The sequence below is a fragment of the Erythranthe guttata genome, chromosome 4 (assembly GCF_056151865.1).
Source record: "Erythranthe guttata isolate IM_541 chromosome 4, IM_541, whole genome shotgun sequence".
NCBI lineage: Eukaryota > Viridiplantae > Streptophyta > Magnoliopsida > Lamiales > Phrymaceae > Erythranthe > Erythranthe guttata.
The window spans coordinates 8,925,409-8,949,913 of NC_142536.1; the positions used below are offsets into that span (position 1 = coordinate 8,925,409).

Here is a 24,505-nt window from a genome sequence, read left to right on the forward strand (position 1 = left end):
AAAACAGAGTTTGAAGTTATTGCAGTGACCATATCGAGATATAACCTCCCATATCGCGCGATATCACCTATCATATCGCGATATGGCAGAAAACGAAACAGAGAGCTTGCAATTTTACCATATCGCGCGATATCACCTCCCATATCGCGATATGGCAGAAAACGAAACAGAGAGCTTGCAGTTTGGCCATATCGCGCGATACGGTAACCCATATCGCGATATGGCCTCGGTATGTGTAAAAAATATCTAAAAAGGCAAAGCTTCCTCAAGAAGCTTTGCCTTACTATAAATAGAAGCCAGCCATCATTCTTCTAGCATCTTCGACTATCTTCGGTTTTCGACAGTTCTTCGCGGGAATCTTCAACGAGGGTTTCGACTTGGGTTTTTCTTACGATATTTCTTTACGTTTTGTTCTTCTTTTCTTGTGTACATTCTTTTGACTCTATGTTTGTTATGAACTAAGAACATTTTCTTCTAGGGCAATGAAGCCTTGTATATATTGATTTCGATCGTCATTTCTGTTATCTATTTGTCGTGTTTTGATTTCGTTTATGTTTTCCTGTATTAAATGTTTCTGATTGTGTTGATCAGCTCTCAGATTGATATTAAATAGGAATGAACTCGAGAGAGGATTTCTTGTTTGAAGTTAGGAAAACATAGCTCGGGGTGTGGAAACGGAGACGTGATGCACTTCGGGTAGCCCTTAAGGACTTGACCTAAATGCTCTCTTAATAGCAGGTTCTGAACGGAGACGTCGGACCTGTGGGTAGACTCTAACTACACTGGAGACGGGGGTTAGAGTACATTAGCGTCTGGGTTAACGAATAGGAATGTGACATTAGATAACGGATTTGTAGATCGTTGTTGATTATACATAGGTGGATTTGGCCCTAGAAGTCCCCTCTAAATCGAAGTCCCCCCGCGTTGAGTTGTCGTTACTCTATTTATGTACATTCTATATTTGCATGTTTACGATCTTGCATGCTTATAAATTAGGGTTTATGACCAATCCACTTATTTACGATCGGCTAGATAATATAACGATAATATAATTACACTACTCAGCATTTGAATCTACAAGGTCCCTGTGGATCGATATCCGGAACCACTGTTCTGCAAAATGCGATACCGTATACTTGCGGTAATTTATACGTGAGGAAAACGCGTATCAGACGGTTTTTAAATTTTCAAAAAATAAAAGAAGAAGAAAGGAGCAAAATAGAAAATATATTTAATTTTGAGGTGAAATAAGATATTTTGAGGATGGAAATAGCACGTCTTTATATTAAAGTATATTAAATTAGATATTAAGTTATAATATAATAATGTAATATAATAATATAAAAAATATATTACAGTAGTACCTAAGTTATACTAACTAATATTACATTATTAATATAATATATTAAAGTATATTAAAATAGATACTAAGTTATAATATATTAATTTAATATAATAAGTTCAAAATATATTACATTAGTAACTAAGTTATACTAACTAATACTACATTATTAATATAATATATTAAAGTATATTAAAATAGATACTAAGTTATAATATATTAATTTAATATAATAAATTAAAAATATATTACATTAGTATCTAAATTATACTAACTAGTACTGTATTATTAATATAATATATAAAGTTTATAAATTTGATACTAATAAGTTATACTAACCTTATACAGTATTACTAATATAATAAATTAAAAATATATTACAATAGAATACCTGAAACAGTAACGTGCATTCATGTGGTCCCTTCACGTGGGCTCTACTAACCAAGTTCAACTGTCCGTAAAAGTGAGACAAAACCGTTGCACCCCAAGCATACTCGTCGATGTGCTCAAGGTCACAGGAGTATCTCATCCACGTTGATTTCAACCTATCTACACTCTGGTCGGGGAACAAAGCCAACCCGAGTAGATCGAACGTTAAAAACTCTATGACCTTCTGCCGACAAGACCGGGACCAATTGTACCCACGATCAACCAAGTTCGACCATTTTATCCCACTATTGCCAAACAAGGTATGTGAGTCGACTAGGTTCAAATCAAGAACCTCAGCAAGCAACAACTCACATATTGGCATAAAAAATAGTGATAGTACTGTAGTTGACAGCATATTAACTATATTACTGTTTAACACAACCATATTGCGATATGTTATATTACTATCTAGTACAATAATAATAACACAACAAAATCACTATGTTACATAATAAATTATTGGGTAATGCAATAATATTATTATGTTAACCAATCAACAAAGGCAACATAGTAAAAAGTCGAAAAAATTAATATTTGTGTGGTTAACAGTAATATTAGATAGTAATATTACTGTAACGACAGTAATATTAGTAATAGTAATATTACTGTAACGACAGTAATATAATTGTGTTTACAGTACTTTTACTGCAAACCACAGTAATATTACAAATAATAGACAATAATATTATTATGTTGACTTGTCAACAAATCAAACAAATAACAATGGCAAAAAATAAATTAAATTAATGTGGTTGACAGTAACATTATTGTATTTACAGTAATTTTATTGTCAACGACAATCATATTACTGTCATCAGTTAGCGGCGGGCGGGAAAAAAAAGTTAAGAAAAAAAAAATCGACGCCGGAGATTGACGTTGATTGCAGATCTATACCGTCAACTGGCGAAAAAAAAAGGAAAAGAAAAAAAAAATCAACACTCAGCGGCAGAAAAAAATAGATGTTTGAAAAAGAAAAGGTCAAATTTGATTTTTTTTTTTTTTTTTTTTTTTTTTTGCCAAAATTGATGAAATTGAAGTTAGATTGGAGTTTACAATTAAAAATTGGGATAATTTTGTCATATGCATTAAGTTTATCTATAGGACATGTTAAAGATATGAATTTATTGATAAAAAAAAATATAATACTTAAACCTAGAATGATAAATATTGTTGGTCAGAGACCTCCTCACAAAAATACTTTTTTTATTTTACCACAATTCAAAGATGTGGGTCGATCATATGTTACTCACCGTATTGGTGTGGCATAAATCTTTACGATATTTGTGTGACGGTTTTGAAAATTTGTTTTTTGACGTGAGGCGGTCTATGGCGTGTCAAACCGATCATTCGGTCAAACTTCGAGCAATATATCCGAAATATATTTGTTTCTAATTTATTTATTTATTTTTTACAAGGAAAATAGGGTGTTTATTTATTTTTATTTTTTTTTCAATTCCAACCCATTATCTTTTTCAATAAAACTCAAACCCACTGATCCCATAAGAAGAATCTGACCTAAAAAAAAACACAACAATCCACACACCGCGGTGGCATTCTCTGTCTCAATATTGTTAAACTTTTGTTATGTGATTAGAATATATAAACAATGGGGAGAGAATCATTTTCCATTTTTTTATATGTTTGAAGTATTTATAAATAATATTTAGAAATATATTACACTAAATCTAAAAATCGATTTATTTCCAATATATCTCCGATTAATCACCGTTGCGCCGATTTACGTGTGGCGGTCCCTCACCACCTCCGACCCGATAACCGATATTTAGATCCTCACTTACTAGAAAAGGCATTTGGCCAAATTATATATCTTTTATTTTTGTAATTACGTCATTGAATGATTAAAATAAATAAATAAAAGATGATAAATAAGTAATGAACTGCTATAGCAAATTAGCAATTCTACCGTTCAAATTTCATGAAAAAAGTAAAAAGAAAAGAAGAGAGAGAAAAGCACTTTTAGAGTTGAGAAGTGTAAAAACTGATGCAGAGTGGGATTCCCTGACCCTGGAAACATGTGAAATCCCATCAGCTTATAACTTTTCTTTTCTCCTTTTCTTTTTTTTTTCCTGTGTGAGGACAAAAACTCCACTGATTTCTCTGAGACACCCTCGAAAAATGAGTCCTTTATTTAGGGACCCTCCCTCCTTTCCAAAATCTTGCTCCTTACTTTTATTTTGAATTCATAAATAAAATCGATTTAACATGTTTATTGAGAATTTCGAATTAAAATGGGATTTTTTTAGTTTTACTATTTTATGAAGAGCTAACGTTTGAACATAATAAAAATAAAAATCAATCACTTATAAGAGACACGCTCACGGTCACGGGTCCGAAAATACAGACCAACAATCGACTTGGCCGAGGCAATTTTGAGATGGCTCGAGACTCGTCGCGGCTGGACAAATCTAGTTCAATTGAGGATCTGCCATATCTTTTGAAAACATCGTTCAAATTATAATAGGAATTAAAATTTAATAATTGAAAGTAGTTGAGCTTAACTTCTATACAAAATTAACAAATTTTAAAGAAATTTGTAACGATGTCCCTATGTAACTCTACCTCCGATTAATGAAAAATATCTTTTCGGCCAAAAGAAAATTAAAAATAAGTTGTCTACCATACAAACTCCTTCGCATGAGATATTGCGTTGATGTAAAAAAAATCTTAAATACCCTTTATTTTTAATAAAAATTGCTCGCTACTTTATTTTGCAAAATACCGACGCCAAAGTGGTATAGACGCACACGAGATGTTAGTACTTTTTAATGTCGAACACAGTATCGTTATTATTACAGTGTAATACTTTTGCTATAGTTAGAAGTTACTAAAATAAGAGACTATTTAGAATTTTATAGTGTTATATGTAGTACTTTTATATTATTTTTATGTAATTTAGTAGAATGACGGAGGTCTTCGACGCATCGTAAGCACGAGAACATCCACATTGAATTTACAGAGAAGGTTCAAAAACATATTTATTCTGACACGGACGAGAAAATGCCGTGAAACACCGATGTGTATCATACACATGAATTTACATAAATTAATATTCATCTATTAACAAACAAGGTCATTTATGGCTATTATTAGAAGGACCGCGAATATCAATTCTGCTTTAACTTTCGGTCCACAAGGATTAAGATCAAATAAGTGTCCATTCATGTTTTGTCAAGAGAAGATCTACTTCTAACCTCTTAGGAATAAATGATCAATCGAGACAAAAATTATTTACTTCAGATTTTTCGATAAGAATTTTATTCTTGTTAGGCCAATTAGAGTTACATCAACAATGAGAGTTTAGTATTTGAAAATTTCATATAGGAACCGAACACTAATTACATCATGCAAATATATTATGTAAAGACTACTTATAAATTATAATTATATATTACAAACACATGCAAAAAAAAAATTTTTTTTTAGAGAACAAATGCAGAATTTTACTTTTTAAATTATCATCCATAGCTAATATTGAATTATACTAGACATGTTTTCATAGACAAAAGGAGTATTTTCCCATCAAAAGATAAATTTAGTAACAAGAGCACATGCTATTGCCTCAATTTACTTTTCCAATGCCCACTTGCCACTTAAAATCAACTGTGGATTCCCAGTCTATACTACTAACTATAGTACTTGATATAATAAAGTAAGCTAAGTTTTTTTTTTTTTTTTTTTTTTTTTTTTTTTTTTTGTTATCAAAGAAATTTGAAAAACAAAATGCACAAACATATATAATTTCGAATTAGTTAGATATACAGTACAAGTTTTATCTTTGCAATACAAATTTCAATATATTTTTGAACATTTAAACAAAAACTCTCTAACTGAAGTTCGTAGAGTTTCAATTTACTTTGAGTTTGCTTTTCTGTTAAAATTATAAATAAAGCAAGGTTTATCGATATAGACGATCACGATTTCGATTATGAAGTAAAAATAATTATTTTCAGCCAAAATAGAAATACTTTTGGATGGAAAGCCCGATTTGTAGGCACGATCCAGGTTGTGAAGCGTAGAATAGTAAATTTTCATATGTAATTATGTTATTTGGATATGCTGAATTTATGCAAGAACAAGAAAAGGCAGAACAATAAGTTCATTTGGAGATGTACGAATTCACAGATGAATTATAGTCATTAATTTAAAACGGAAGTTACTTTTAACATGTAGAGATAAATTAATTGAGTGAGTTGGTCACGAACATCATTTTATAACGAATCCTCTTCGAAAGCATGAACTTGATTTCGGCATGTTCCTTCCTCATTAGTTTGTTACATCTTCTATTTTGTCACGTTGATGTCATGAGCGGTAATTGTAGATTCCGTTGCGTAGCATAAGTTGTATATGTCGAGCAAAAGTTTTATATATAAGTTAAGTTGGCTTGACGTTATGAGAGACTCGATTAAAGAGGTGATGAACGAGCTAACTTGTACGCTCAAATAATTGGTTATAATTTGTTATACAAATATGTACGAACAAACATTAAATTAATTTTAAACAAAAGGTAAAATGAGTTTTTTAGTCCTATAAGTTTATTAGTTGAGAGTTTTAGTCCATCACATTTCAAAATCAGAATTTTTGTCCTGTAACTTACAAAAATTGTGATTTTGGTCATATAACCTGCTATAACATTAATGTTTGCTTGAATGAGTTGCCATTTAATTTATAAAACTAAATAGATCAAAAATAAACAAGATGATAGGGAAGTAAAATATGTCATCAAATTGTTTTTTATTTAATGAAGGAGATAAGCATTTATTTAGTACCTATTTTTTTTAATTAATATTTCATAGTTTGTCATTGATAAAAATAGTAATTAACTGTAATCTTTAAGCCTTACGACTATTTGTTATTATTGGTTTGATAAGGTATTTTATGTTTGGATGCTCTATATTGCTTTTTGGTACATTTAATTTAATAATACTTTGAATTTATTTTATTATTTTTTTGGTTAATTCGTAAATGTGTGCTTAATTTTCTATACTACTTATGATTGTGCATGTTATGCAACTTTGTAACAAGTTTCAATAGGAATTTTTGTTGTATGTTGGTTGAATTTCATTTTCGGTTCACTTTCATTGTTACCAGTAAGTATAGATTTGTAAAAATGAAATATATAGATAAATATAATCTTAATTACTATTTTTATCTATTAAAAAGTAAAAACGATGAAATATTAACCAAACATTAGTTACTAAATAAAAGTTTATTTGCTTCATAATAAATATGATGGTATATTTTATTCAATAGGAACGCTAATATTTCTTGAGGTTCTTTATCACAATAACATAAGGAAAAGTAAATATATAAATAAGTAAACGCGATAAAATTCCCCTATTATTTTGGTGTCTTTGTAATTGAGGATAAAATTTCTCTCTAAAAACCTCTGATCCGACCGGATTCGTGGTGGGTTGATTTAAAGAGTAGAATGGGCCTGGATTGAGACCGGGGGACCGCAGCAAACCTACAAAGGAAGAAAAGAACCGGACTTAGGCCGGAGTTAGCACTCCGACGGCCAAGTCAGTAAATTTCTGAAGAAATACTAGTTTATATGCGCAATTCAAGTATGTATGCTTGTGTGTTTTTTACTGCATTTACTGCCCCTATTTATACTAGAAAGAAGGGGACGGACGCCAAATACTCTTCAATTTAATTTACCTGTCCCATCGCGGTAATTAAGCATCCGGACCTCAAATTACCTCCAATGTGGTTTAATATGTCACTTCATTGGCGGCTGCAGAGGCAAAAAGTAGGGTCGAAGAGACATTCGTCTGCGCTTGTCAGGGGATTGGACGTGTATTAAATACCCCATGTGCAGTCATGATTATCTCCGGGCGGGAGCATGCAATCTGGCGGGAGATACAAAGCAGAGTAGGTGGGGGGGGAGCAAATCCGCTATGCGAGAGAGTGGGGAAGCGGGACGCCTCTCGCACGCGGGCTACCCGCGATCTGCGGCCTGGTCCTTCTCGCCCCACCGGGGCCAGTCTGATGGGCTTCTATTAATGGGCTTGAATGGTGCCTTTTGATCTTTTGTTTGGGCCTTGTCTTTATTGGATCTATCAAGCAATCCCGGGCTGGATCAACTAGTCCCCCACTCGCGGTTACTTGCGACCTGGCGCACGTAGCTGCGAGTTCGCTCTCAGCGAGAGAGTGCGCGTGCTCCCCTTCCGGCGACCCGCTTCCTAATGTACTCACTTGCACCGCTTCAAATAACGTGCATCGTTTCATATTCCGAAACAGAAAAACTGTACACATTCCGAGTAATTAAATGATTTAATTTATTAATTTTTTTTTTATTTTTTTTTTTTTATTTTTTTTTTTTTGGAAATCGAACCGCCGCCTGCGCTGTCCTCTCACAATTACTGCAGCGCAGGCGCCTCCTCAAATCCCATCCCTTGACTATAAAAAGGGGTCTTCCTCACCCCTCCCCTCTACTTTCTTCTTCCACCATCCCCTCCTCCTTTTCCTCTGTTCTTCTACGGCGCCGGCAATTGCTCTTTCCTCCCCTTTTATCCAGGTAAACACTTCTCCACCCCGCTTTTTGTGTTTCTTCAGTCCCCTTATTTTTTTTTTTTCGTGTTTTCTCCCTTTGCCTCTACCCCATGTCCTCCGAATCTTCCTCTTCTTCCTCCGGTGAGATTCGCACCCCCATAATCCGTCTTGGTCCTCCGTCGGAACAGAGGAACAGGTCCCAGAAGAGGGCCGTGGTATCCAAAACCCGGGGTCCGTCAGTCACCCCCTCCCGCTCGCAAAAGGGTAAGGGCAAAGCCCCCCCCTCTCTCGCAGCCTAAAGGGGGCGATGACGCGACCTCTCCTCCTGGCGAGGGTAAGGGGGTTGTTAGGGTTCCGAAATTGAGGGAACCCTCCGTATGCATCTTGACCCACCCTCAACACTCGATCTTGACCCCCGACGATATTGGCGATCTCCTCGTCCGGCAAGGGTTAGATGTTTCCTTCGATCTAGCCCTTCCTTTACCCTCGCAAGATTCCCTTCACCCTCCCCCAGGCTACATGACCTGGCATATCGACCAACTGCTCTCGGGCCCGTTCACCCCTTTTTCTTGGATGTGGCACGCAAATTTCGCGTGCCCATTAATCAATTTCTTCCTAATTCCATTAAATTTATGTCGGCCTTTTTCGTTATTTGCACCGAGGCTTCCATAGAGCCCACGGGCGACCTGTTCCATTCCGCCTTCAAAGTAAATCGCTCCCCCTCTGGCTTCTTCCATCTCACAGCTCGCCCCGGCGTAGGCCTTTTTAAAGGTTTGACCAATAAAGTGCACAACTGGTCCCAGCGTTTCCTCTTCATTTGTTCGCCCACCTCCTGGGGCTTTGACCCATCATACGTGGGGACCGCTCCTCGCCCCGTCGGGGTGTCTCCCGCTTGTTTAGAGACACTTGCCCGCTTAACAGCTCGCACTCCTCCTCAATTGTGGGGCGTGGAGAAGATAGTAGCTTCTCCTTCTCTCTTTGCCCGCTCCGGTTTGTGGGATATGTCTGTGACTGACCCCCGCCCACTGGGTATTTTCTAGGACTAATTTCTATATTTTACCCCATGCTTCTCTCTTTTTTTTTTTTTTTTTTTTTTTTTTAAATGACCAGAGTTATTTTTGCCATGTCTCAGGCGAGATGATTCGAGATGCCATGAAGGCTGCTCTCGCCAAGCAACGCGCGCAATCTTCTCGCACTCCCTCTGAATCCAACAGTCAGGCTCCCTCAACTCGTCAGCAATCCCCTACTGCTGGCGCTGCGAGCACCGCGGGAGGCTCCACCCATCGTTTCGAGGATAGGCGCGAGAGCCTCATCCCGCCGTCCAGTGTCCGTTGGGAGCCCACCATCGATCTTGGTAGTGAGGATGCGGACAATCAAGAGGCGCACGACTCCCTTCGCTCCCTGGAGCTCGCGCAGCTGGAGGCAGGTCGCATGTCTAAGCGGGATGCTAGTGGCGGTCAGGCCTCCCCTATGTCCAAGAGGCGCCGTGCGGACGACAGGGGCTATCTGTCGTCGCTCTCGCCTGACCGCAGTTTGGCTGAGTTATCTACCCATTTTAGCCAAATCAAGCTTGTGGAGGATGCCCAGGCCCTCGAGAGCATGTCATTTGAACAACAATACTCTCGCCTACTGTTCCATTGCTCTCAGGTTTCTCGCGTCATAATCATCAAAAGTGTTTGCTCTTTTTTTTTTTTTTTTTTTTTTGGTTTTTTTTTTTTTTTACTAGCTTAATGTATCTACTTATCCTCAGATCAACGTACTCCTTGCCCATGGTCTTGGCTCAACTGATTCTACGCGTCAGGCTGAGGAGCTCGCCTTCATGAAAAGGCTAGCCAGCGAGAAGGCTAACGAAGTGACTCGCCTTCAGGACATAATCCGCGAGCTGACGAACGAAAAAGAGGAGGTCGCTCGCCTGGGCCATGAAAAATACAATGCCATGAAGTCCTCTCTTGAGAGTAAGGTGGCTCGCCTGAATGCGGAGAAGGAGGAGCTGATCTCCATCTCTCGCCAAAAGCAGGAAGTGGTGGAAGCGGAATGTATGAGAACCGTAGCCTTGGAGCGGGCTAGGAGTTTGTATGACCATTTGTGCTCGATAGATGGGCAGGATTTCTTAAGGGGATATCGCGAGAGGTTATGTAGCAAGTACCCTTCGTCCGCTCACTTTGCCAATGCTGCGGCCCCGATATGTGTGGGGTTCATGGATCGAGGCATTCGCATGTACGCAGCTCGCCATAATCTTGATGATCCTACTGAGGAGATCAGCACCATTGTTGATCTGCTGGGCGATGAGATCCCTGGCTGGGCGGGGAATCCTACGGAACCCGTAGATTACGCTTGGTGGGCTGGCGTGCTCGAGGGGATGCTCGCAGAGTTGAACCATTATGCCGCACAAGCCCCCTCCAACATGGCTCGTTTGGACCCTACCTGTTCCGCCTCTTCACTTCCCGATGTTCCTCCCTCTTGAGGCTTATGTTTTTTATTCGTAGGAACCTTGAACAATTCGTTTTTTCCCTTTCTGAACAATGTTTTGCATTTGGATATTTTTATTATCTATCGTTTTAGTTTATTATGCTACATTTTTATTTTTATATTTCATGCTTTTGAGTTTTATTATGACTTCTTTCATTCGCGCACTTCGTTATGAACTTCGAGAGGGAAATATTTCAAATCTTTTCTCGTTTTCTGGCGTATTTCCTCGCTCGCACACTTTGTGTCGGAAATATTCCAAGTATTTTTCTTTCTTGCTTTCTAGCGAGGTTTACTCAGATGCAAATTCTTTCTCGCAAACTTCGTATTGGAAATACTCCCCATATCTTCGTTCTTGCGAGATTTGCTTGATGCAAATACTCGCTCGCAAACTTCACATTGGAAATATTCCAAATATTTTCCAACTCTTGCTCTCTTGCGAGATTTGCTTAACGTAAATGCTCGCTCGCAAACCCCATTTTGGAAATATTTTTAACATTCTTTCTTTCTCGCATTCTTGCGAGATTTGCCTGATGCAACTGCTCGCTCGCAAACTTCACATTGGAATATTCCAAATATTCTTTCTTGCTTTCTTGCGAGATTTGCTTGATGCAAATGCTCGCTCGCATTCATTTTGGAAATATTCCAAATATTTTCTAACTCTCTTACTCGCTTTCTTGCGAGATTTGCTTGATGCAAATGCTCGCTCGCATTCATTTTGGAAATATTCCAAATATTCTTTTTTTTTTTTTTTTTTTTTTTTATATCGCTCGCTTGCAAGGAATCCTTGCCCGCTTATGTGCGAGTAAGAATTTATAGCTTCTTCAAGACACCAGGTTTTTCAAAAGAGGCCACTTCACATGTTTTTTTTTTTCTTACTTAACAAAAACATGGCTCCTTCCGTAGACAGACGGCCGAGCAACCAAAAATATGGCCTATTCTAATAATACAAAATATTATAACACACCAGCACTATATATAGTAGCGCTTTAGATGACACACGTTCCATGCGCGGGATATCCTTAAGCCATTCATATCCTCCAACATGTAAGCTCCTCCTGCGAGAACCGCTACCACCTTGTATGGTCCTTCCCATTTCTCCATTAGCTTTCCCACCATCTTCAGTGCATCCGCTTGTTTTAAGACCAAGTCCCCCACCTGAAAGACTCTCTGCCTTACTCTCTTGTCATATGCTGCCTTAATTCTAGTTTTGCTGATCTCCATCCTTTCTCTCGCACCCTGTTGCTTTTCCATTACCAAGTCCAACTCCTCGCGCAAGCGCACGCTGTTAGCTGTTTCTTGAAAATTCATAATTCTGCTAGACGGCATTCCTACCTCCACTGGTATGACAGCTTCCGTCCCGTACACCAATGAGAACGGACTTTCTCCGGTCGCTTCTTTTGGTGATGTTCGATATCCCCATAGTACCGCGTGCAATTCCTCAACCCAATTTCCTTTTGCGGCCTCCAGACGTTTCTTTATTCCTTCTAACAGTACCCGATTGGTCACCTCGACTTGACCGTTCGCCTGCGGGTGAGCCACGGCCGCAAATCTTTGCTTGATACCCAGACCTGCACACCATCCTTGTATCTTGGCTGAGTTAAACTGTGTTCCATTATCTGAAATGAGGTCCATAGGCAACCCATATCGGCAGCAGATATTTTGCCATATGAATTTCATGACCTCTGTATCCGTTATTCTGGCCACTGCCACCGCCTCCACCCACTTAGAGAAGTAATCTACAGCAACTATTAAGAACTTTCTTTGCCCCTTGGCCAGTGGCATGGGGCCCACGATATCTATCCCCCATTGTGCAAAGGGACAAGGGGAAGTTATTATCGTCATATCCTCTCCCGGCGTATGAATCAGCGGTCCATGCCTCTGGCACTTATCACATCTCTTGACAAACTCTCCCGCGTCCTTTCTCAGAGTGGGCCAAAAATATCCTGCCCTTAGCACCCGCGAGACCAACGTTCTACCCCCTGCATGGTCTCCGCAGCATCCTTGGTGAATCTCGCTCAGCACGTAACGTCCCTCGTCCAGAGATAGACATCTTAGGTGCGGCCTAGTGTATCCTCTTTTGTGAAGTATATCTCCGATGAGGCAGAAGTTACTTGCTCGCTGTTCCAGGACCTTCTGGGCGCGGCCACTTGCGAGCACCTTTCCTTGCAGACACGCCCTTATTTCCGTCCGCCAATCTCCCCCTCTTGTCACTGTTGCAACCCGCTCCTCGCCCCCGCTACATGGCTCTCCCACTAGCAACTGTATTTTCCTTGACTCGTATCCTACCGCCATGCTTCCTACCTTTGCCAGAAAATCAGCATGCTGGTTCTCCTCTCGGGGTATTTGAGCTAGCTCGCAGAAATCGAACTCGCTCATCATCGACCGTACTATCTCGCAATAGGCCATCATTCGCTCGTTTTTTATCTCGAATTCGCCTTTGACTTGCTGTACTACTAGCTGTGAATCCGAAAATATGTTCAACCTCCTGTCTCCGGCCGAAGATACCAGTTTCATCCCATGTATAACTGCTTCATACTCTGCTTCATTATTTGAGGCTTTGAAAGGCAACCTTATCGCGTATTCCAACTCCTCGCCTGCTTCCGCCAGCAACACTCCTACCCCACTTCCTGATGCATTCGCCGATCCATCGACGAACACCTTCCATACTCCTTGCTCTTCTGGTCTCGTCGTTTCCTGCAGAAAATCTGCTAGGGCTTGCCCTTTTATGGCGATCCGCGATTCGTAGCTGATATCGAACTGCCCCATCTCTACTGCCCACTTGACCATTCTTCCCGAAACTTCCATCCTTCCCATCACTGTCTTCATAGGGTGGTTAGTCCGAACCACTATTGCGTGCGAAAGAAAATAGGGTCTTAGCTTTCGTGCTGTCGTCACTAGCGCCAGGCCCATCTTTTCTATCTCGGAGTACCTCATCTCAGCCCCTCGCAAGAGTTTACTCGCATAATATACCGGGCTTTGCACTCCTTCCTCCTCTCGGGCTAAGACCGAGCTGACTGCGAACTCGCCTACCGCAAGATATACATACAGCTTTTCTCCTGGCACGGGCTTCGCCAACAGCGGGAGACGAGCGAGAAGGCTCTTGAGCTGTTCGAAAGCTTTTCCTGATTCTTCCGTCCACTCGAATTGAGTCCCCTTTCTTAGTATTTTAAAGAAAGGGTGACTAGCCTCTCCCGCCTTAGATATGAATCTACTTAGAGCTGTTATTCTTCCCGCCAGCATTTGAACCTCCTTGATATTTCGTGGTGCCTCCATATCCAAAACCGCCTGCACCTTCTCCGGGTTCACTTCTACTCCCCTTTCCGTTACCATGTAACCCAGGAATTTTCCCGTTTTCACCCCAAAAGCACACTTATTGGGGTTAAGCTTCATGCCGTAGCGCCGGAGCGTGCAGAAGGTTTCTTTTAAATCTTCTAAATGATTGCTCGCCTTCTGACTTTTCACCAACATATCATCCACGTATATCTCCATGTTCCTTCCGAGTTGGTCCTTGAACATTTTGTCTACTAGTCTCTGGTACGTGGCTCCCGCATTTTTCAGCCCAAAAGGCATTACCGTGTAGCAATAAGTTCCAGTGGAGGTGATGAAGCTCACCTTAGGCTGGTCGCTGAGGCACAATGGAATCTGATGGTATCCTTGAATGGTGCCTTTTGATCTTTTGTTTGGGCCTTGTCTTTATTGGATCTATCAAGCAATCCCGGGCTGGATCAACCTCGAATTCATTAAAACCACATCATCTAATTTATTTTTAATCTATTTATTTTATAAATTAAATTAAATGTCAACACATTCAACCAACAATTGCATTACTTGTTATACCAGATCACAAGATTAAAATTCTCAACTTTTATAATGTACAGTACTAAAATTCTGACTTTGAAATATGGTAGACTAAAACTCCCAACTAATAAACTTACAAGAGTGCTTTACAAAATATTAAACTAACTAAAAAAAAAAGAAAAAAGAAAAAAAAAACCACACATTGCTCTAGACTTGGTTGCACGGACCGCTTTCCAATCCTTATTGTACTGTTAGAAAAATATTTGAAGATAAATAGAAAACCAAAAATAATAACCACAACATATATTATTTACCGTTGAAACTAGGTTAATATCTTTTTCTTTTTCTATATATAAAACCCCCCAAAGTATTTTGCAGGGTAACAAACAGCCCTTTGGTTTTCTCAGCCATGGAAATAATGCTTACACCTCTCCTCTCTCTCTTGTTTCTCTCCATCCTTTTTCTCAATAATATCTCAGGTACATACATTTTTCCAATTTTTTTAATTAAATAAATACTTACAAAAAATATAATGCTCATTTTAGTTGCTGAAAATCTTTTTCTTGATTATTATTATTATTATTTTTTTTTTGGTTAGATGGTGCAGGGACAACAATGACACTGTACAACAAATGCAGCCACCCTGTTTGGCCCGGCATCCAGCCCGGTTCCGGCAAGCCCGTTCTCGCCAAGGGCGGTTTTAAGCTTCTGCCGAACAAGTCCTACGCCCTCCAGCTCCCCGAAGGTTGGTCCGGCCGTCTCTGGGGCCGCCACGGATGCTCCTTCGACGCCGCCGGACACGGCCGTTGCGCCACCGGAGATTGCGGCGGAGCCCTGTTCTGCAACGGCATGGGTGGGACCCCTCCGGCGACTCTTGCTGAGATAACACTAGGTAATGAGCAGGATTTCTACGATGTCAGCCTCGTTGATGGTTACAATCTCGCCATCTCCATTACACCCTTCCGCGGCTCAGGTATGTTTTTTTTTTTTTTTTTTTTTTTCTAATATTTAAAATAATTAGAAAATTGTGGATAAAAAAAATAGTTACATAGATCTATTTTGTGTTATTATAATAAAAGAAATAGATCCATTTTGTGTTTCTCTTGCGTACTTGAATTACTTGAAAAAGTATTTGAAAGTGGTCCTTAGGCCTTGTTTGGTTGGAGAGATTAGCCAAATTTAAGTGTGAACTAAATAATTGGACGACTTCGTTTGATGTTTGGTATTCCGATAACTTGTTGGTTAACCCGCAAATATTAAGTTATCATGACTGATCTTGTCTTTTAAGGAGTTTTTTATTGGACGTTCTGAGATCTGATAAAATAATTGGGTTTTCATAATCTTGACAACCAAACGAGGCCCTTCTGATAAAATGTATAAAAGAATAATAATGTGAAACCTGAATTTGATATTCAACGCTTCTTCTCGTCACCTAACAGCAGAGCACTAAATAATTAATGTGGGTTTTGTTTCTTTGTTTAAATTTTTAAATGCTAAGTTGTGACGTAAGAGATTTCTGGTGACTGAAACTTTATCTCCGAGGATGAGGCATTAATGAATTGGTTTCTGTGTATTTATGAAACAACTTTTGTCTTGGACTATTAGGTAAGCTGTATTTGAGGAGGAATATGTGGAATTAATAAATAAGCTCATTCTGTAAAGATTTCTGTGTTCTTTACTAAAGTATTGTATAGATTCAATTAAAGAATTACGGAGAATCTAAATTTATTTTCTTTTGGTTACCTCTCTCAAAATTGAATCGAAAGTTAAGAAGATAGTATTGCTATTCTGTGATGCAAATGTGAAATAACACGCTAATTCTTGGAAGGCAATTTATTTGACTACTGCCTTTAGTAATGCCAATTAAAACCGATCATCAATCGACTAATGCCTTACACAAATCATGGTATACAAAATGTGTCGCGTTTTTTATTCGAAACTACCCACACAATCATGAGTAAAATCCTTAAAATCGGCAAAATGTAAAGATTTTAGCAGGATTTTAAGGATCTTTCTTACTCAAGATTGGATTTGTTGATTCGGACCGAGTTGTTTTTTTTTTTTTTTTTTCCGTAAAAAAAGCGACTATCTTAAGCTATACATGACGACGACCCACACTTAATGAATGCAGGGAAGTGCAGTTACGCAGGGTGCGTGAGCGACCTGAACATGATGTGCCCGGTCGGACTTCAGGTGCGGTCCCACGACAAGAAGAAAGTGGTGGCTTGCAAGAGTGCTTGCTTCGCGTTCAACTCACCGAGATACTGCTGCACAGGTAGCTTCGGTAACCCGCAAACATGCAAGCCTACAGCATATTCCAAGATATTCAAAACCGCATGCCCTAAGGCTTACTCTTACGCGTACGATGACCCAACCAGCATCTCCACCTGTACCGGTAGCAGCTACTTGCTCACCTTCTGCCCTCACAGTTAACTTCTGGCTCGTTTAATATGTTTTATTTTTTCTGTTTTACGATCGTAATCTTTATATATATTATTGCACTATTAGTATTAATATTATGATCCTCGCTCTTAATTACTAGAGTAGTAGTATAACGTATGAATTTTGATGGTGTTGGTAGAGCAAGTATAGTTGCATGGTATTATTGTAATGTTTGTTGTGATTTTAGCACACTGTTTAAGGTATGTTTCTTTGCACCTATTGTTTATGTACTGTATTATCTTTGCTTTCGTTTTCTGGGTCAAAGGTTCTAGGTTTTTTTTTTCTTTTTTCTTTTTTTCCAAATGTTTTAACTTTTGATAGTAACTAGCTTTCGGGTTAATTCTATTTATGAATTATTTATTAAGTATTATATATTAAATTTTAGAACTCCTAATTTACTGATTTGACATTTGAGATAACATTTTAATATTGATTTAAAGTTTATCTATTACCACTAGGTATATCAAATTAATTATCAATTGAAAGTTTATGGTAAATAATTTATTTGTAATTGTCACGTGCCAACTTGTAATTGAATCAATTACAAAAAAAAAAACTTGTGGTTGGATATTTAGGTTATTACATTTTTTATCACCTAATTTCGGACAAGTATATTTACATCACAATAGGTGAATTATCAAAATAGATCATCATTTAATAACTTTATTGGAGTTAAAAATTTATATTTAGTTTCTATGTACAAAATGTGTAAATGGTAGTTAAAAGTTTAATACCATATTTGATAACCAATTACTCTATTAGAGTTGCTCTTAACAATATACTTAGTGAAAGAAATCAATGATACCGAATTCGTGTAAAATGATATAAAAATATAAAATCAGAGATTTATAAAAATAATTTAATGAGTGGTTATATAAAGAAATAATCAGCGCAAATTAAACAACACAAGATTTAAGTATTTTTCCACAAGGAAATAACTTGTGGATGTGCCTTTAAAGGCGAAACCTTTATTAAAACAATGTTTGAATAATTTACAAAGTGAAGTAAAGATCTTCCCCTTTATGAAGAAATAACAAGTTGATTTCTACGTACAAGAATTTCTAGAATTGACAACGGTCTATTCCTAGCAGAATTTTACAAGTACAGACTAGTAATCAATAATATTGAATAAAAACCGGCTCAATTCTATAGTAGAAAAATACAATGAAAAACAAAGTGTTGTAGGAGATGTTCCAACAAGACCCAAAACGCTCTTCTTGCAACTCACTTCAGAATTTGGTCCATAAATGAGCTAAGGACCTCTTCTATTTATTGAAGGGTAAATTACAGTTTACATCCCTGTACTATCGAAAAGGTCCCATTCACCCCTCTGTACTATCAAAATCTACAAATACCTCTTTGCCGTTAGTACTGACTGTTGACTCCGTTTGTCAGACGCGTTGATCGACCGTTTCATAGAGCCGTTGGTTTTTTCTGACGGAAATACCCCAAAAAATCACTATATAAATGCTGCATACTCTTGCCCATTTTTCTCACCAAAAATTTCACCTTTTCAGCTCATTTTATCTCATTTTTTCTCATGTTTTCTTTTCTCCTCATTTTTTTCCTCTTTTTTTCCTCTTTTTTCTCGTTTTTTCTCCTGTTTTATTTTCTCCTCGTTTTTTTCTCATTTTTCCCTCTTTTTCTCGTTTTTTCTCATGTTTTCTTTTCTCCCTGAATTCTGCATTTTATTCTACTTCAATTTCAGTTTTTTTTCCAACTTCGTTTCCTTTATTTTGTTTTCATGCTAAAATATCTTCTAATGGTTCAAATTCTTAACAATCGTGTCTTAGCTCCGAACATTATATGTCTTATTTTTCTGGAACCACATGCCGATGTAAAAGAAATGCTTCAATTCGAACATCTTGGACTTCGAAAAATTCAGGAAGAAAATTTGCAGGATGCACAAACTGAGATGTAAGATTCTTTGTACCTTAATGATTGCAATTTTCATTTTATAAGATTGTTGTAGCTAATTATATTTATTTTTCCATATAGAAACAAAATGAATGCAATTTTCTTGAATGGATTGAGCCTGAAATATGTGAAAAGGAACTGAACATTGGGCAAGGATTCACAAGAATTTTGGAGCAAAAAAATGAGAAGATAAACACTTTTGAAGCTGAATGAGACATTGAAGCTGAACAATGAAAAACTTCATGAAATTGCTCTACATTTGAGAACAACAAACAATGATATGACGATTAAGATGCAAGACATGGAAGGAAATCTCAAAAAATTAGCAGATGATTATTTGATTTAAACGCGAGCATGCATGCTAGTTGATTTAATTTCGATTAAGTAATTAAGTATGTATGTTGTTTTTAATTTCGCTGGAAGCGCAAAGGTACGCAATTAATTGATTTCAATTATCGCGCATGTGTTTATGTGTTTTATTTATTTAAATCGCATAAAATTTTTGTTTTCCGCTGCGTACACGTGTCCGATCCCCAACATCACTGTCAACCAAGAAAATGTCTCCATCGTTCAGGTTGCTCACAGATGCATGACTTTCCATTTTTCTGAAAATATAATAAAAATTATTTTTGTTATATCAAGCACATTACAAAGTACACATAAAATTATTTCGAACTTATTTAGGTAATAAAAAATAAACATTATTAACCTCAAATGCAACATAAAATGTAACACTGGATCAATCTTCATTGATCCTTTTGTTGCCATTACTACTATCATCATCACCATAAAATTTGATCACATCAATTTCTTCACTTGACTTGGAAAAATCAGCAATATCCAAATGGATAAGGTCTATTTGATCAATATGTTCATTCTCGATGTTGCTAAAATCAGTAGAATTGATTTCTTTCCCTTTTTTCTCTTCCCTTGGATGCTTGATACAAATCAACAAGCTACCTTGGAGTACGCCATGCACGTGTAATTGACCTTTCACTCCACACCTGTGACAAGTCTCATTTTGATAATTATGAGAGCCAAATTTTACAACCTTGCCCTTGTCTTGTTTTCCACCATTTTTATTCCACTTCGGGTGGTATGGTGTAACTCTAGGACCAACTTCATGTCGACCATGACTACGACGATACCCACGATCTCGACCACGATTATAGTTGTTTGCATTCACTTTAGAGAATGAAACATTTGCATTTACTTCTTGAAATGCTTGTGATCCTGTTGGGTGGGAGTTATGATTTTTCATCAAGAGCTCGTTGTTCTGTTCAACAACAAGGAGGTAAGAAATCAATTGAGAGTATAAAACCTATTTCACGGTATGGCTGCTGCATGAGCATATTAGAGGCATGAAAAGTGGTAAATGTATTTTTTTAACATGTCTTGTTCGGTGCCATTGTCTCCACATAATCTCAATCGAGAAACAAGTTTAAACATGACGGAATTATACTCATTTACCGATTTAAATCTTATAACCGCAAGTGCTTCTATTCATATCGAGCTTTACGGAGTATCACACTCTTCTGGTGATCATATATCTCTTTTAAATTGTTCTGTACAATAGATGGGTCCTTTACCCCATGATACTCGGATTTTAAGCCCTCATGGAGATGATGGCCAAAAAAATTATTTATTTCCCCTTATCTGGTTCACTTGCCTCATTGTCATCCTTAATGGTATTTCTGAGGTTCATGGCATTCAAATGGATCTAAGTATCAAGGATTTAAGTTAGATAATTTTTTCCAGAAATATCAAGTGCAATGAACTTGTTATAATTATTTCGTGCAAATTAATTATATATTTGTGTCGGATGAATCGCATATTCAGTGTTGGATACTGTTTTACTGTTTTACGAAGAGTTGCAACAGTTAACGAAACAGTAACAAAAAGACACAAATTTTAAAGTGGTTCGGATACAATTGTATCCTACATTCACGGGGACCTGCGAATGAAATTTACTAATTTTTAGTTTTACGAATACATTAATAGGACTTAATCGAAATAAAAAGACTCTCTCTTTGTCGACGCCGTTCTTGTATACTACGTTGAATTATCAATCTTCACTTTGCAGCACGTCCCTTGTTCCGCACGGTTGAAATTCCTTCAACGCTGAGTCCCTCAGTCGGCGGATCGACCTCCTCCCGAGATCTTCTGAGTTCTCCTCCCGAAGATGCGGTCTTCTTTTCACGTGAAAGAAGCAAATCTTTGAATATATTTTTCTTCTCGAATAAGATCAAATATCAGAAGCAGCAACGTAAAGAGCAGAAAATTATTTTTCTCTCACATAAAAGGGACAACCCTACAACACGTTGATGCTCCTTTATTTATACTTCCTTAGTTGAATAGAAGAGCCCTACAAAAGATAAGAGCCCATTAGGTTAGTTTCAATCTCACGTAAGGAAAAAAAATTGTGTAACAAGGGAAAGTCTTTGTCAAGGAAATTCCTTGTTAACACATCACTTATGCAATTAAATAAATTAATGACAAAATTAGAGTTTGCATTAAGGAAACTTCCCTAGCTTTAGACACACGTTTTTCACACACGTGCTGAAAAACCAAAATTAGAACCATCTCGGATTCTAACAGAACTCAAGCTTTGTAATATCTGCCATATCACTAAATCATAAATTAATAGTGCTTTAGATTATATGTATACTCAAAACTTCAAGTTTGGGTCTGATTTATTCAGTATATCCAAGCTTCAGGCTTCGATATTCGAAATAGACTTCGGGCTAAAAAACTTCAGGTTTTTATGATAATTTGCATAACAATAAAGCAAATAAATAATAATTTGCATAAACAATAAAGCTCGCTACTTCCCTAATGGCGAGCTGTGGTCGGCGGACGGTGGTGCTCGACCCTCTGCAACTTGGAAGAGCATAATGACAGCTACTTCTACTTGGGGCGACTCATGGTTGACATGGGAGGGACACTACAGAATCCTCACAAAGAGACCTGTTCAGGTGCACTTTCCGGACAGAGTGGATGAGAGTTGAACCTGGAATGTTAAGCTGATCCACAATACTTTTTGGACAGTTTGATTGTCAACGGATTATGGAAGTTCCTATCGGCAGCACACAAGTGAAGGATAGAATGATTTGGCATTTATCAAAGTCGGGAAAATTAACGGTTAGAACCTGTTACCATGCTATTATCGATGCGAATACTCAGAGAAGTCTGAAAATGGGCAGAATGGATATTCTCTTCAGGCATTGGGGATACTAGCGCGGAATGAATAACCACCGATTTGATCTACAATGAGTGGGAGAAGACTCATCATTTTGGTTATGGATGGACAATATACAACATTCGGTTAGCAAGGAGTATTTTCTTCTGGCAATAGTGATCGCAAGGAAGGCTTGGGATTTGAGAAATTTTACTTTGCATGGCGAAGATGGACTGCCTTATTCGGAGTTACTGAACTCGTGCACGGCGTATCTTGCGTCATTTCGAATGTCTATCTCTCGTACAACTCCTCCAAAATCGCTGCCACAACAATCAAATGGCATCCCCCCCCCTCCCAAAAAAAAAAAAAAAAAAATTGGTTGCGAACCATCAACCGACCCACATATGTCGGGTCGACAACGATTTTCAAATTTGAGCAAATTTGTTTTGTCGGATGTGTCGGTTTTTAGGTTGGTAAACGACTGAACCAACCCAGTTCCAACCCTAAGTCCAGATATCGATCGCACAGAGAATATTAAATTATCTTACCCTATGCTAGATTCTACCAATTATTATCAAGCTCGCCCTACATAGTCGAAAGATGATTGATTAGTTTAAATTAAACTAAATTAAATTAAACCAAATTAAATTGCAACAAGAACAAGAAAACAATTGAAGACGAAGATTTATCAAGATAAATGAACTTAGGATTTTATCTTTCCCACTGTGATTATTGATCCCCCAATTTCCTCACTTATGCAAGTAATTAATCCGAATTAGTAACCTAAGAAGCTAAATTAATCATAAGCCGCTTCCGCGTATATTACGATTCTAATATTCTAGATTGAATTACTGTATTCCTACACAATCAAATCTAGAACACCACATGCAGTACATATCTCAATAATGACTACCTAAGAGAGTAACTATATTCCTATGTTAATACCACAAAAATTCTTCTACCGCAGTTCTAATTGTTAAACTGATCTTTCGATTCATGCATTAAAAAATAAGAAGTAAGCACATAAAGTGGTAATTTCATGCACTTGATAAAATAAGTGAAAGATGTAATGCGAAATTAAAATTTGCATAAAATCATAAAATTGGGATCACAAATTCTACATAGAGTTCAAATAAAATCCTAGTTATAAAAAACTTAGCTACTCATAGTCATTTTAAAAATCAATAAATAAAGTTCATAAAGAAAGTAAGAAGAACTATGCTCGAATCTTCGATTATCTTCATCTTTGTTCTAAGGTTGCATAAGGGACCCCCTTTTCCTTCCCTCGATTTTCTCTTATATAGAGGTAAAAACATGGTGCGGAAGCAAGAAATTTCTTGTGCAGATAAAATTTTCTTACTGCGCTACATTGCCAACTCGGACGGCCGTTTGAGATTTCCAAGCAATACTTGGACGGCCGTCTGGATTTGCGTAGGTTTCTGTTGCCTTCTCTTATATCGGACGATCGTTTGGTATTTCAAGGAAATTCTCGGCCGATTTCTTGACCGATTTGACTGTTGACTTTTGACTATTCCACTTTTGCCCACCATTTCTTCTTAATTGCTGTTTTGACCCTCAATTTGTCTAATTCTTCACTTTGTGCCCAAATAAATAAATCAAAATTTTAGCACCAAATGTCAATAATTTCTAACAAAAATCCAAATTTAAGAAGTATAATAGAGTGTAAAATATACACTCAACATACCCTCAAACTCGAACTTTTTCTTGTCCTTAATCGAAATCTAGCAATTGACGAAGTAACAAAATACTACATGCATCTCTTCACATAGATCGTTGGCCAAATTCACGTTTTTAGAACTCGCAATAGTCATAATCAATCTCAAAAAAATTCAAGGTTACAAGTCAAAGATACTTAGTCATTACCCCTACCAAAAACCACAAAACATGCAATTGCTTCAAATATCCATTATCCGTAATCTAAACAAAGGGAAAATTTATGCTTACATGATAATGCTTGACTCCAACTACTCACCGAATTTATCTACTCCACTATTATCTAGTATTGAGCTATTGGGACCATTCGGACTTTTTGGCTTTCAATTGTTAAACTTTTTGGTTCAAGGTAGGAAATATGAATATAAGTGACTACTCCTCTTTTTTGTCTTATTATTATGAGATAGTAGCACTAAATGAATTCTTAAGGCTCTTCTTGAATTGATGCTAATTTGATTTATTTGATTCACCTCTAAGGACTTTGTAACTTACTCGATTTTCAAGAGTTCAAGATTTTCCACTTTGAAACAATGGATCGAGTTTTATCTTGAATTAGTGTTCATGTCTTTTTCCTCCCTTCTAGTTCTCTTATATAGCAAATATTCCGACCTAAATCCAAGGGATTTATATTAAAAAATCTCCATCTAATCTAGCCCACATTAATTTTGACTAAAAGAAAGAAC

At 37.4% G+C, this 24,505-nt stretch overlaps 1 protein-coding gene across 1 annotated transcript; it reads left to right on the top strand.

Annotated features, from left to right (window-relative positions):
- The first annotated feature begins 14,752 nt into the window (after positions 1–14,752).
- LOC105972816 (thaumatin-like protein) lies at positions 14,753–17,241 on the top strand. Its single transcript, XM_012997797.2, has 3 exons — positions 14,753–15,030; positions 15,150–15,524; positions 16,683–17,241. Exons 1-3 carry the CDS (start codon positions 14,961–14,963, stop codon positions 16,982–16,984), a joined length of 747 nt encoding a protein of 248 aa, XP_012853251.2. The 5' UTR covers positions 14,753–14,960; the 3' UTR covers positions 16,985–17,241.
- Positions 17,242–24,505: the final 7,264 nt, after the last annotated feature.

What these genes read in the sequence shown, in the direction of transcription:
- LOC105972816 (XM_012997797.2), top strand. Translation starts at nt 14,961, where the DNA reads ATGGAAATAATGCTTACACCTCTCCTCTCTCTCTTGTTTCTCTCCATC. An exon ending in TTTTCTCAATAATATCTCAG is followed by an intron (nt 15,031 to 15,149) that starts GTACATACATTT and finishes TTTTTTGGTTAG; the next exon opens with ATGGTGCAGGGACAACAATG. An exon ending in TACACCCTTCCGCGGCTCAG is followed by an intron (nt 15,525 to 16,682) that starts GTATGTTTTTTT and finishes TAATGAATGCAG; the next exon opens with GGAAGTGCAGTTACGCAGGG.